Below are 14,432 nucleotides of genomic sequence, written 5' to 3'. Positions count from 1 at the left end.
GACTGTCTATATAAAATGGAATCCTTTCATGTCTTCACTGGATCATAGATTTCTTTCTAATGGCTGGAAGAAATGACCTAGCACAGCCTTATTATTTGGCTGATGAAGGCGTCCAGGCCCCGGTGGGGATAGTGACACGTCCAAGGTTACATGACCAGTTAGTAGCAAGGCTGTGCCAGGGACCCTGGACTCCTCCCTCTCCAACATCCTGGGTCCCATCCACGCACTGGAAAGGCCATGACTTGGGAACAAGTAAGGACCCCGGTCCTTCCCTCGCGAGGCTGGGCTCACCAGCAGCGCCTCCAAGTGGGGTGTGAGGGCTGTAATCTCTCTGCCACAAGCTGCCAAAAGGGCACATGACTGTGATGTGCATCAGGAGACCAGTGCGGGCAGGACAGTTGCCTGAATCCCAGGGAGTCGTACCTCAGCAGCACCATCTCTGAGGAGACAGGCAAGACACGCAGACTCGAGGCAACATGGGCTATGCTACACGGTAGTTAATTCGGCTTAGCGTCAGCTTCATGGAAACACACTTTCTCACTTATCGCAGGCTTTCCTGGCTGTTGGGCTTCTTGTTGGAAGCATCTGGGGCGGGTGGTTGATTCAGAAAAAAAAGAGTCTGTGAAAGCAGGGAAACATCACAAATGAGAGAAATGCCCGGAACATTTATCGTGTCTTAAAATATAAAAGTGTGTGTTTGGCTTCATCCAGCATCCGTAGCTCGGCCCTGACTCCAGTATACAAATCATCCAACGTGCACCATCTATGATGTACCGTTTGTTTCTCTAAGCGGAAGGGAAACTTAGACACTCAACGAGCAACCTTCCTGTCTTTTGCGGCTTTTCCTGACCATTTTTCAGCTGTTCCGCCCATTCCAAATTTGTCAAAAGTTCTTTTTAGTGACTTGCATTTTTCCAGCGTTCCCAAAGCGTTCAGCCTCATTGTCATAGAAATAATTCTCTCTCGTTTTCACGCTCGTACTCCACTCGTTCCGGTAGTAGTTCGGCAAATTCCATGTGTGACAGCCTCCCCGAGCCTCCCATCTGAAGGTACCCAGGGTTGTAGGGCCCATGATGCCCAAGGGCATGGATTCCATGTCCCTGAAGCAGGGCCCCTCCTTACCACTGAGAGGGCTTCTCATCTCGGCCAGATCAGGAGGGTTTCCTGGATTTAAAAAGAAGGACATGCAGATTGAGAAGAAAAAGGGGTTGAAAGGAGTGGGTGAGCCCTAATAGTCTCGATCCTTCTCTCAATAGCTGCTGATGTAACAACAGCGCATTATGTTAATCTGCAGCCTCGGGCTCTGGGCTCACCTGTGTGGTGCTGGGTTTAGGGTTTATCCTCACAGCCGCATGTACGGAGTCTGACTGTATCGGTGTGATGGGGGCTCTGACCACAGGGCCTTTGCTTTGCTCTCGGGCTCAATTAGGGCTCAGAGACTTAGCGCTGCCCCAGGGGGAGGTGCGTCCTAACCCTGCTTCCCTCTTGGTGTCTTTCTCCTCTGCTGCCCGGAAGGTGTGTAACAACAGGAAGAACTGTCACTGCGAGGCCCACTGGGCTCCTCCCTTCTGTGACAAGTTTGGCTTTGGAGGAAGCAAGGACAGTGGCCCCACCCGGCAAGCAGGTTAGTGGTGACGGCGCGTCCCAGGGAGTGGGCTGAGCTCCTGGGGGCAGTGGGAAGCCAGGCCCTTGGGGGATCCTTCCAAGCAAGACTGAGGGCTCACCAGCCGTCGGGTGGGTGCACAGCCGGAAACCCAGTGAGGGCCCCACGCAGACCTCACACAGCCCGCGGCCTCTCCGTTTCCAGACCCTCCCTAGTCCTTGCCTGATCTTTGCAGAGACTCCTCGCTCTGCTTTACTCAGAGGCTGAGTTTGCCGGGTCTTAGCCTGTGACATTTTCTTAGCTAAGGTCATTCTACCGCAGACGGCCAAGTTGGGTATGAACTTCATTGTCGGATCAAAGGATTTTGTCAAGGCCAGCCTCTGTTTACCAGGGCTAAGAGGTGTGAAGTCAAATGCCTTTTCAAGCTCTTGCTAGAAAGACACCCTCCTTTTCATAAAGGGACCGGTCCCGGCAGTAGCAGCAGAGATAGCAGCAGTTTCTCTTTGCTGTGCTGCTGTTACCTGCCGTGCTTCACGTTTTATATGTATTAGCTCATCGAATCCTTACAAAAGTTGGCAGTATTCTTCTTTCCTTACAAGGGACCCGAGGCTCAGGGAAGTTAAGCAACTTTCACAGAGTCACACAGCTAAGACTGAGGCACAGTCTACCCGTGAAGAAGCCCCTAAGGGTGGCTGTGCTGGGACTGTCGGTCCTTTCCTCCTCAAAGACGTTGAGAGGTGGTCTCCTAGTGCAGGACTGTCTTCTCTGAGCTCTTGTCAGCCAGTTAAGGGGCAGGCCTGAGTGATGCCACCTTAAAGCGAAAGAAGCGAGGCCAGTGGTGCAGAGAGCCCACCGCGAGCCCGGGGGTGGGGGGGTGTGGGCAGGCAGGAATGTCCCGAGCACGCTTGTGCTGCCACTTGTGCGGCGCCCACCTGAGCCCCTGGACGCTCGGACGGTGGCTAACGCCACTGCGGAGGACGTCCTACGTCCCGAGTCCCGCTGTGACTGGCGGGGTTGAATCTGTGGCTTGGCCACTGTTTCCATGACAACAGACACAACACTGCTCTACAGGACCAGGCAGGAGGCACAGGGCCAGGAGGGAGAGACCCTCTGGGCAGCCACATCTGGAGAAACAGTGCTGTGAGGATGGGAGGTGAGCTCCCGGTCATCCTTCTGCTTAAAGATGGTCGTGCCTCGACACTGCTCCCGAGACCGCCCCGGGCTCCAGCCCCGCAGCAAGTGGGAAAAGGGCGCCAAGGTCTCTTTCCTCTTAGCACACATCCATCCCAGGGGGTAATAAGCCAGGCCTGGCCCAGCGTCCCCGCCTTGATGGCTGGCCTCTTGCTGCAACTTAGTCAATTTTCTAATTGGCCATTAAGAGTTTATTGTTAAAAAATAGCAGCATTTTAGTTTTTAATGCATCGGGGACCCTGCCACCTGTTCCGTCCTCCGCATCCAAGTGAGCCAGATGGCATTCAAGGAATTGGACAGCATGGCGGGAGACAGGCCACATGCTCTGGGTCCCTTTTCGGTGTGGACACCAGGGGGACTCAGGTTTGGGGGTTTCCTAAACTTTGGGGGAACCCACAGAGTTGCCAATTCTTCGTTGTACCAAGTAAGAATATTTTAAAAATGGAAACAACTGAAGAGCCGGACTCATCCACCATTGCCGTCGTATCATAAAAGAAAGTAAGTTTACACACCTCCCCCCAAAACACCTACTAAAAAGGGGCCACGAGAAGCCGGCTGATGGCTGCATGGGGCACAGCCGCGCCCTGGGCCTCACTGCCCCCAGCCCGCCCGCCCGCCCGCCCGCCCGACTGGGGCTCAGAAGTTCATGATGCAAGTATTTCTCCGGCATCTGCCAGCCGCTCCTCCGGGCCCTGGGAGACACTCAGCGGGCACAGCACGGACGAGAAGCTGTGATGGGCGGGGTGATGTGAGACTCAGGAAGGTGGGCCACGGGACGGAGGAGACATGGGGGGCAGGCTCAGTGGGACACGGCGCCTGCACTGGATGCGGGGATGGCACTGCCTGGGGCTCTGGCTTGAGCAGCTCGAGGAGACAGGCAGCCAGGGGGCAGGGGGGGCAAGCTCAGCGGGCGGCCCTGTCGGTGTTTGACTGATAACTCATCTGTTTAAGACTTCGGAAGTTGGAAGTGCGGAACTAGAAAGTATGGCTGAAGCCTCTTGCTGCTCGCTTTTTAATGAGCTGTGTTAAGAGACAACAGAATCCTAACCAGAGGTACCTGTGACTGCCAGCTCACAGCCTCGAAAGAGGGACCTTTGGGCCAGGAAACCAGAGCAAGTCTTTTCCAGTAATACAAGTGAATCAAGACGGTCCTGTGTTGATCGTCTGCCTTAGACTCAGACACACCCCTCTCAGGACTTGTCAGCTGGGGACGAAGTCCAGAAACAGGGTATGAAGGCTTTCTCCCCCCGGGTGGGGGCTGCTACTGCCCTGGTTCCCAGCCAGCCGAATGTCCCGGTCGGAGGTGGGGTGGGAGAGCCCTGGTGACAGAAGCCACCTCCACAGCCGTCACCAGCAGCTCGAAAGGACTGCAGGGCACCTACCAGGGGACGCACAGACGGATGGCTGCCGGCGGGAGAACAGAGGCAAATGAATTGAGACCTGTGCTCTCAAGGAGTTCACCGCCCTGGTGAAACTGCAAACACAGGTCCTCCAAATCCCGACATTTAGAGCCCTCCGCAGACGGCCCTTGACCGCGGCTGCAGTTAGCAACCAACGGGATGGTTTGATTTTCCCTTCCTTTCCACACCCTTGAGGAGTCTTCGTGTCTCTGCACTAAACAGAATGGGATCATATCACAGAAAGGGGGGATGTTTCCTTAGATAAAATAAACAGCATCCTCCCAGAGAAAGGGGTTTGCCCCCCCCCTCACAGGCTGCGTTTTTAAGTCCCTAACATAACGAAACAGAACCCAAGGGCATTTAAACTGAGTTTGCTTTTTCACCTTCTAATTGGATGATACCCAGAAGTAAGGTCTTGGTCTAAAAAAAAATACAAAAAAACAAAAAACAGACGCCAACAACAAAGAATGAGAGAAGGAAAGAGCCTGCAGGAGCATATTTGTGATGGGGGCTGGGAAGATTTCAGTTTGGGGACCACTTTAATTCTGATGGGATTCTAGTGACAGCTCCCTGTTACTTTCGCCACCATTCCCCTGCTGTTGTCATGCCTGGGGGGCCCATGTGACCAGGGATATGGTCCCACTGGCCAGACTGTATTCCCATTTAGCAAGTTCCAGACTTGTCAGAAATGAATAATGGCAGGGCAGATTGCACCTCAGACATGACCTTTGAAGTGAGACTAATTTATCAGTACACCATTCAGGGATTTACTCACTCCATTTCTGTTCCTTCCTTCAAAGTTCATTTTGCCGTAAATGTCACAGTTTGATACTCCCCATATTTTAGTTATATGCCTCCTTCTCTGAGTCAAATGTGCTTTGTTTCAGATAACCAAGGTTTAACGATAGGAATTCTGGTGACCATCCTGTGTCTTCTTGCTGCTGGATTTGTGGTTTATCTCAAAAGGAAGACATTGATACGACTGCTGTTTACAGATAAAAAAACCACCATTGAAAAGCTAAGGTACCCTGGGTTAGGGTCATCTTTTCAAGAAATGGCATTTGAAAGAATGTGCAATGGGCTGCTTCTCACTGTGTTTCCTTAGCAAAGAAGAGGTCAGATTTTCTGTTGGTTTGGTGTGTTAACATTTCTGCCAGACCAGCTGCCCCCTTCACTTTCCCTTCAAACTATTTGCAATTTATTACATAAATAAGCAGGGTTTTGATTAATTCCACTGGTGTATTTTTCCCACCCTTACTTTGGTACTTTTTACAAGATGGAATATTAAAACATTTTTATCAGATGGGGTAGCTTTCGATCCAAATATATTCCGAGACATCGTTGCTAAAATGCCAGCTTTATGCAAAATGTCTCCCAGGTGTCCCAAGCTGTGTGTCTTTGGATTGCAAGAACTAATTTAACAGAATAATGGCTTAGGGGGGAAAAAACTCAATATTTATGTTTTAATCTTGTAAGAGTGTTAGATAACTTTTCTCGTGCATGTTTACCACACTAAGTTAAAAGAAGTGCATTGCATTTTGAGTGTCACTGTGAACAAAATAGAAAAAGTCAAGTCAAGCAGAGGGGACAGCGCCCTCGGCAAGCGTGTCTGGGATTGCATTGCAGGTGTGTGCGCCCTTCCCGGCCGTCCAGTGGCTCCCAGCCTAGCCAGGCTCACCTCACCCACCTCAGCAAAGGGCCGATGAGGAAGCCGCCACCTTCCAACACACCTAAGGTGAGTTTTGAACAAACATAAGAAGCGAGCAAGCGCATGAAGACGCGGGTTTTTCAATAAGAGCTTGAGCAGGACTAGACCCCGCAGCCTCTTGCTGTGGAACGCTGGGTCAGCACCCTAGGGGCAACACGGTGCCAGGTGCCACTGAGGCCATGTGCCCTGCAGGACATGCTAGATGGTCATCATCCCTCCGGTCACCCAGGTGGCCACATTCCTAGGAGGCCCCCTGGGTATGCTGACCAGGCAGGGTCCTGATGCTGGACCCCTTCTGTGATTTGAGAATGCCACTGACTGGGTTTGGGAGAGCTTCTATGGCCCGCTGCTACTCCCAGGGTATTTCTGAGAGTTACACTGAACCCTTGGTCGGGCCCATTTTGCTCCAGCCCTGGGCTGTGGAAGCTCTGTCCAACCTATGGCTCCAAAGAGCTGGATCCTCAAACCAGAGTACCTCATGGTTCCCTACTGTCCCTTCACTTTCCTGCTACCTTGGTGAATTATGACTAGTGTTCACTCTGATATTTAGGTTCCCCCACCAAGTGTTTTTGATGTACCTGTAAGAATTCTTGAATATTGAACTCATTCAACAAGAGTCCAGATTGTAGCAGGGAAAGGTGTTGGTGTCAGAAAATGACAAATGATTTTTAAAATCATCATCAGGTATTCAGTAAGCAAAAAACAACCACAACAGCAATAAAAAACTGTTTTATCTCCCTTGATCCAAAAAGTGTAGAGGGTTGGGTTGCAAAGAGGAGACAGCCGTTCCTAATGAGCATTGTCACCTTTCACCCCTACCCGTGGGAGACAGGAAAAACAGCTTCATTTGCAAGAGCCAAAGATGCAGTTTTATTTTGAAGAGCCAAAAACCAGAAATTACCCAAATATCAATCAACGGGTAAAAGGGTAAACGCACTTTGGTATATTTACACAGTGGGATGCTTCTCAGAATTAGAAAAACTGAACTATTGATACACACTACATCTTGGATAAATCTCAAAGTCATTATGATGAGTGAAAGAAGCCAGACCAAAAATGATGATTTCATTTATATAAAATTCTGGAAAATGCAAAGCAATGTATAGTGACAGAAATCGGATCAATAGTTGCTGGGAGAAGGAGAAAGGGGGGCGGTGGGAGGGAAGGATGACGGGGTGGTGGATATGTTCATCGCTTTACTTACTGTGATGGTTTCATGGGTGTGAATCTATGTCAAAATTTACCAAATTGTACATTTTAAATATATGCAATTAATAGTCAATGAGACCTCTATAAAGCTATTTATAGAAAGAAAGGAAGACAAGAGGGAGGCAGGGAGGGGCAGGGGGCATGATGAGACCCATGCTGCATCCGTTCTCATCTGTCGCTAAAAACAAGGCCACCAGGCAGGAGACGGTCCTCCAGACCCAGACCCTCACCTCCGCCCCGATGCTCCTTCCCCAGGAGTTTTCCTCAGTTCTCATCGAGCCTTGTGTACGCTGAACTACGCCTCATTTTCACAAGCCCTTTGGAATTTCCTTAAGATCTGGTCTGTGTCTTCATACGTGTTGGTGCTTCCTGAGGTTGCCTTGCACCTACTTGTTAACGAATTAAACCAGTTTTTAAACATTTAGATAGAAAGCGATCCCACTATTCCAGGTTTGGGGGTGGGGGAGGGTGGTTTGTTAGAATTCTGAAGCTGACATCAATAATAATAGATTCCCTCTGCTGTAATTCCTTGATTTCTTTCCCTCCTCCACCTGCCCTCCCCCTGCAGCTAGAGCAGATGAGTTTGCACGGCTTGTCCCTCCAAGGATTACACAGTAATGACCACATCATGGCTCTTTGCTCTGACCCCACAGGACAATCCCAGGAGATTGCCACAGTGTCAGCATGTGGACATCAGCAGACCCCTCAAAGCCCTTGACGCCCCTCTGCCCAGTTCTCCTCAGCGAGGACTCCCGCCCCTGCACCCGGCTGCTCGTGTGCCCTGCGTCCCTGCCAGACCCCTGCCGGCCAACCCTGCACTCAGACAGGCCCAGGTACGCCCTCAGCTGTTAATTTGATGGAGGTCATTCAGATGCAGACTCTGCTACTTGCTAAAGTCTGAACTTGGGCGAGTTGCTTAAGTTCTCAGCACCTGTATAAAATGGAGATAATTCAGCTCCTGAGATGGATAAACAAGATCATCCAGGTAAAGCATTTAGTACAGTGCTTGGTGTCTAGTTACGGTGCAATATATTTTAGTTATTATTAGGAATATTTTTATCTTTTCTATTCAGAATAGTGAGGGTGCCCATTCAACTTGTCATCTAGACCATGACACTTTTGAGAATGACAGGTGGCACTGTGAATAATTAGGCCTGGGCAATAAAACAGAGATGATCACTTTAGGAATGATAACGGGCATACTTTCTTACCTTTTTCACCTTCAAAAATTATTTACAAAAATGTTACCACCGATTTAGTTTCTCCATACCAGATGCAAGAGTGTATAAGATACTTTGTGTATATGATCTCATTTTTATGCTGTTTGTGGAAGTAACAGTTTGTTTGTTGTAAACAACAACATGAACAACAGGAAACTGGAGGTGGGGAAAAAGGTAAAAGCAACCAAATGAAAAGCACAAAGGTATAATCGCTGGTCATTTTTCATTGCTATCAATGTTATATTTTCTTCTATCAATTTTTGTATACTTATAATTAAATGTCTATTTAACATAGTTTAGATTATTCTATATGTACAGTGCTTTATATATATACTACTTCTTTGCCTTAAAGTCATTCCCATTTACCATGGCATTAAAAATTGTTTAAAATGTTATTTTATCGACAGCACTGTATGTGTATATAGAATACTTTTTTAAGTGCTTGCCAATTAGTGGGCATGTTTGGATGTCTCCAATTTTTGCTATTATAAATAGCTCTCTTATGAAGGTCTAGATAGATAAAATTTTGGACCACTTTAATTATTCCCTTGGAGAGATTCCTAAGAGTGAAAATACTGGGTTGAAAAATGGTATAACCATTTTAAGCGTCTTAATGTATAAATTAAACATTTTTTCAGGATGGATACGCACTTACATTCCCATACTAGTACAGAGCATACTAGTACTAAGTATTAACATTTCAAAGCTTTGCACATTTGATACATAAAACAAAATATCTTTTTCTGTGTAGTAGTTCTATAAATTACTGAAAGGGATGTTGAAGTTTCCAACTATAAATGTGTCTCTTCTCAGCCATCAGTTTTTACTTCATGTGTTTTGAAGCTCTGTTGTTCGTGGTACAAAACAATTAGGATTATTGTGTCTTCTTGGTGAATTGACCCTTTTATCATTATGTAATGTCCTTCTTTAGCTTTGATGACTTTGTTCTAAAATCTACTTTATCTCACATTAATACATTCACCTCAGTTTTCTTTTGATTAGGGTTTGCAAGGTATGTGTTTTTCCATCTTTTTACTTTTAATCTACCTATGTCACTTTACTTGAAATGAGTTTCTCAGAGACAACATATAGTTGGGTTGTGTATTTCTTCATCTGTTCTGTCAGTCACTGTCTTTCAACTGATGTGTATAGACCATTTACTGTTAATGAAAGTATTGATATGTTAGAATTGAAGTCTACCATTTTAATGTTTTTATCATACTCCTCTTTCCTGACTTCCTGTGGGTTTCTTGAACATTTTTCACTATTCCATATTGATTCATCAACAGTGTTTATGAGATATGTCTGTCTGCACTTTTTTGTATGGCTGCCCTAGGGCAGGGTTTCTCAACCTCAACATTGTTGGCATTTGGGGCTGGATGACTCTTTGTTGTATGGGACTGACCCGTGTATCATAGAATATTTAGCAGCATCTTGGTTTCTACCAACTATAGATGGCAGTAGCATGTGTAATCATGTCTCTAAACATTGCCAGATGTTCCCTGAGAGACAAAAATCACCCCTGATTGAAAACTGCTTCTCTAAAGATTACAATATAGGTACATAATTTATCACAGTCTACTAGTATCAATATTTCATCACTTCAAGTAAAAACTTTACCTCCTTTTAGGTCCCTTTATCCCTCTCCCTTTAAGATATGGATGTCTTAAGTGTTACGTTTATGTAGTGAGAACCACTTCAGATGTTGTCACTTTTGCTTTCAAACATCAAGGATAATTTTTTATTTTTAAACTTTCTTTTTTAATTAATTAATTAATTAATTTATTTATTTATTTATTTTTGGCTGTGTTGGGTCTTCGTTTCTGTGCGAGGGCTTTCTCTAGTTGCGGCAAGCGGGGGCCACTCTTCATCGCGGTGCACGGGCCTCTCACTTTCATGGCCTCTCTTGTTGCGGAGCACAGGCTCCAGACGCGCAGGCTCAGTAGCTGTGGCTCACGGGCCTAGTTGCTCCGCGGCATGTGGGATCTTCCCAGACCAGGGCTCAAACCCATGTCCCCTGCATTGGCAGGCAGATTCTCAACCACTGCGCCACCAGGGAAGCCCAAGCATAATTTTTTAAACTTAAGAAGAATGGTTTACAGTATCTACTCGTATAGTCACCCTTTCCATTCTTTCTTCACTTCTGATGTTCCAGGTTTCTTTCTGTTATCATTTCCTTTCTGTCTGAAAAAACTTCCTTCAGCTATTCGATTTAGCCATTCGAAAGCAGGTCTGCTGGTGACAAATTCTCTTAGTTTTCCTTCATCTGAAAATGTCTGTTTCACCTTTATTCCTGAAGAATATTTTCAATGGATATAGAATTCTGGGTGAACTGTTTTATTCTTGCAACATTTGAAAACTGTTGTTCTGCTTCCTTCTGGCCTTTATGGTGATGAGAAATCCACTGAAAAATTCCATCCACAGTCTCTGTTCCAGGGAAGAGATGAGGTCTGTTATTGCAAGGAGGGATGGAAAGCAGGGCTCTGCCAGCTCCAGGATGTGGTGCCCAGTGGGGACAGCAGGGCATGGCTTTTTCCTAGTGCTCACCCAGAGGTAGAGTAAGGTCAGGTATGGTCAAATGTTGCTCTTACTGGGTCACCCTTCTCCTGTTCTTTTAGCTAAAGATAGCAGGCTTTTGTGTGTGTGTGTGTGTGTGTGTGTGTGTGTGTGTGTGTGTGTGTGTGTGTGTGTGTGTGTGTGTGTGTCTAGTGCTATTGGCATTTCCAGATGGGGGGCTCTCCAGAGCCCAGGCCGAAATATAAAGAAGGGGAAAACAAACAACAAGGACTCACTACTGGGTCATTCCTTGAGTTCTGAGGTCCCTAGCCAGTCCATTTACTTTCCTGCAACTTTTAGAGTGTCAGCTGCTTTATGAATTTTCTCCAGGCTTTTTTGTTATAATTTGCAGGAGGAATAGGGTGAAATGTGCTTATTCCATCTTGTCCAGATCTCATTTCTTTTTGCATTTCTTTGATTGCCAGGACACTTGAACTGCTTTTTGTATATCTATTAACAAATGGTGTGCTGGTAAATTGGCTGTCCAAAAAAAAAAAAAAAAAGCCTTGATTTGTAGGTGATTTCTCTGCTGTAAAAACTCCACCATGATCAATTTCAAGTTATTAACATGATGTCACTGAACAAGAAGTAGAGAATCAGCTGACATGAGCTGGTTACAGCCGGCTCCAGCATACAGCTGCTATTAACTGTATTTGTTCTGTAAGTTGTCTGTTCCCATCCTTTGCCTATTTTTTTTCTCTGTGAGAGAGAGTTTTTCTTCCTGATTTGTTAGGTTTTTTTTTTAACATCTTTATTGGAGTATAATTGCTTTACAATGGTGTGTTCGTTTCTGCTTTATAACAAAGTGAATCAGCTATACATATACATATCTCCTCCCTCTTTTTAGAGTTCATTTTCTTAATGGGTTAAGAATATTTACCCTTTTCCAGTAATTTACTGTAAACATCTAATTTGTCTTTCAGTTTTATTTATTTATGCCATTTCTTGGTATAAAAGGAATTCCAGTTTTTAATATTTAATTTATTAATCTTTGGTGAATTCGCCCATTCCTTTTGTGCTTACGAAGTCCTCTCCCATTTCAGTCAGTTAAGATCCACCTATAACTTCTGTTTATTTTGTTGTCTGTTGACCATTCTGTCAACACTGGTTTTGAACCTGTCTTGGATTTACATTGGTGGAAGGGGTGGGCACCTTCTAAACTCTTCTGGACTTATTTGAGAATCTGATGAAGGCTATGAACCGTCAGAAGATGCACCACTACTCAATATTTTGTATGCAAATTTCAGATATTCACAGAGCCCATAAGCCGCTTCCCCAAGGATTCCCTGGTACTGAGGCTTTTCCTGTCTCTGTTTAAGCAGCTTGCCTGTGTACCATGTGAAACTAGGACTGTCTCTAATAGGAAAGATATTTCTACTTGCTGGTGTCTTTTTTCCTACCAGCAGTGAATGCCTACAGAAGCGACGCCTTCAAGAGTTCCTTTAAACAGGCCCCGAAAAAGGCCTTCATTCTGTTTTATGAAACTGAGGAAATGTTACCCTTTAAACATTAGTAACTGAAAAATCCACACTTCTCACTCCAGGCTGGTGTCTGTCTGTCTGGAGCTTTTCCGAGACATATGATACAGATTAAGCTCGCACTTTCCCTCCCATCACACAGGGAACTGGCATTAATTCCATGCAAGTGCGGTGCCTATTCGGAGGTGGCTCTGGTTCGGCAACACGGATTGAATCCACTGACACTTTGTACTTTAGCATTAACTAGTGCCCTGTCCCACATGACATGACAGACACACAGCTACATGGCCAGCCCTGCTTTGTTCATCCAGACTTACCATCTACACTTTCTGGAAGGAAAGTGCTATCATAAACACCACAATAGTGGTCGGCCTCACATCTGAAGGGTGAGTTAGTTCTTTATAGAAAATGTTTGATCTTTCCATCAAATGTTCTGTGTGATTTTTAAAAATCAAGGACAGTTGAATCAACTCCTTCTCTTGTCCACAAATGGGCCTTTCTGGGCTACCATTTCCTTCTCGGGGAAATGAGCCTTGGAACTCAAGCTTCTCAAACTAACTCCTCAGCCTTGATGGAGGAAACGAACTTTCATTTCCTTTTCATCCTGTCAGCTCTTTTAGAGGAAAATAATTCAGTGTATTCATCTAGCTTTTAGCTGACTGCTGCCAAGTTCTCCTGAACCACAGCCTGAGCATGAAAGGCAAAGTGTGGGCTTGAGAAAAGGCTAGAAAAATGATGAAAAAAATCAGAGGTCACAGGGTGTGTGGTCACCTACAATTGTGTGCATAGGCAGGGAGCATGACAGACTATCTTTGCTCTGCTTGGCATTGCATTGGCCCTGCCCTACCTTGTATATTAGGTTAGCAATCCACCAGGAATGGGCCCTTAAATGAGGAGATCAGACAGACCAGCATCCATTTCCATCTTATAAGCCACAACAGAAGCACCAGGGGAGGTCTTCTGCACTGACAGCTGCTGGATAGAGAGTTTATCTCAGGCTCTGGAAGGGAAAGAGGAGGAAAGGAAAACAGGGCAAGTTCCAGGAGTGGCTAAAGAAGGATCCCAGAGGGTTTTGAGAGGCTTTCTGACGATGGTTAATCTTAAGGTATTTTAGATGTTTTTTCTCTGATTACAAAAGTGTTCAAAATCATCCAACTTTGTACCCCAGAAAAGTCAATTTTACTGTATGATCGTTTTTTAAAGAGTAATGTATAATAAGGGGAGGAAATACACATGCACACCGAACACGTGTCTTGAGCAGAATTCTGGAGGGGCATCTTCGGGCAGCAGGCCTGAGCTCTGACGCCCAGGTAGGGGGAGAGATGGGGGCACGTGAGCTCAAGAGCTGTGCTTCATAGAGCGAAAGGATCACTTTCCCTCACCCCAGACATCGTTTGTAAAGTCAACCGACTTGACTTCCGGGAGGGAAGGGGGCCCGAGAAGCACTGGGCCGAGCCAGCGACTCTAGGAGAAATAACATCGGACACCGAGTTTTACGTTTCCCTTTTCTGCCCGTACATCCCCAAACCTCAGTGCGGGGGGCTAACCATCGCGGCCTCGTGCCGGTCTTGAGTTGGTCGGCAGATGAAGGAGAGGCTGCAGTCTCACCAGGGGCACGTGTGCAGGGGGACGACGGCCTCCTGCAGAAGCAGGCCTGAGCTGCAGGGAGAGGACCCAGACAGACAGCAGCCTGGAGGAGCCCAGGGTGGGAGGTGGCAGGCGCAGCCCCCCAACACAGACACCACCCAGGGACCCTGATACCATCACACAAGAGAGGGTCTCAAGTTACTAAATATGAATTTAAAAATAAGTGTGACTCAAAAGACTAGAAAATGTGAAGACATTCAGGTGACATTCTCACCCACCAACACCAGTGTGCCTAACTTTATTCCCAGATGAGAAAAGGAAAGGATCGGGGACAAACTCTGGGAGTTTCGTTAAATTTCTAGGATGTGGCAAACTGAAATCCTTTACGCAGTTTATTATAATTAATAGGCTTCATTCATTCATTTAAAGTTTTATTTAAAGTTTAAATAAAAACACGTTCAATGTCACATCTACGAAACA

General features: G+C 46.3%; 1 protein-coding gene across 1 annotated transcript in view; it reads left to right on the top strand.

Moving 5' to 3' along the window:
- Positions 1 to 14,432, top strand: part of ADAM12 (ADAM metallopeptidase domain 12) — a 388,450-nt gene that overhangs the window by 350,604 nt on the left and 23,414 nt on the right. The window contains exons 18-21 of the mRNA XM_068548756.1: positions 1,516 to 1,624; positions 5,082 to 5,217; positions 5,821 to 5,929; positions 7,765 to 7,944. Coding sequence (XP_068404857.1) covers positions 1,516 to 1,624; positions 5,082 to 5,217; positions 5,821 to 5,929; positions 7,765 to 7,944 — 534 coding nt within the window. The remainder of the gene's footprint in view (positions 1 to 1,515; positions 1,625 to 5,081; positions 5,218 to 5,820; positions 5,930 to 7,764; positions 7,945 to 14,432) is intronic.

Source organism: Eschrichtius robustus, chromosome 7 (genome assembly GCF_028021215.1).
Source record: "Eschrichtius robustus isolate mEscRob2 chromosome 7, mEscRob2.pri, whole genome shotgun sequence".
Taxonomy (NCBI): Eukaryota; Metazoa; Chordata; class Mammalia; order Artiodactyla; family Eschrichtiidae; genus Eschrichtius; species Eschrichtius robustus.
This window is presented reverse-complemented; position numbering and strand designations above follow the sequence as displayed.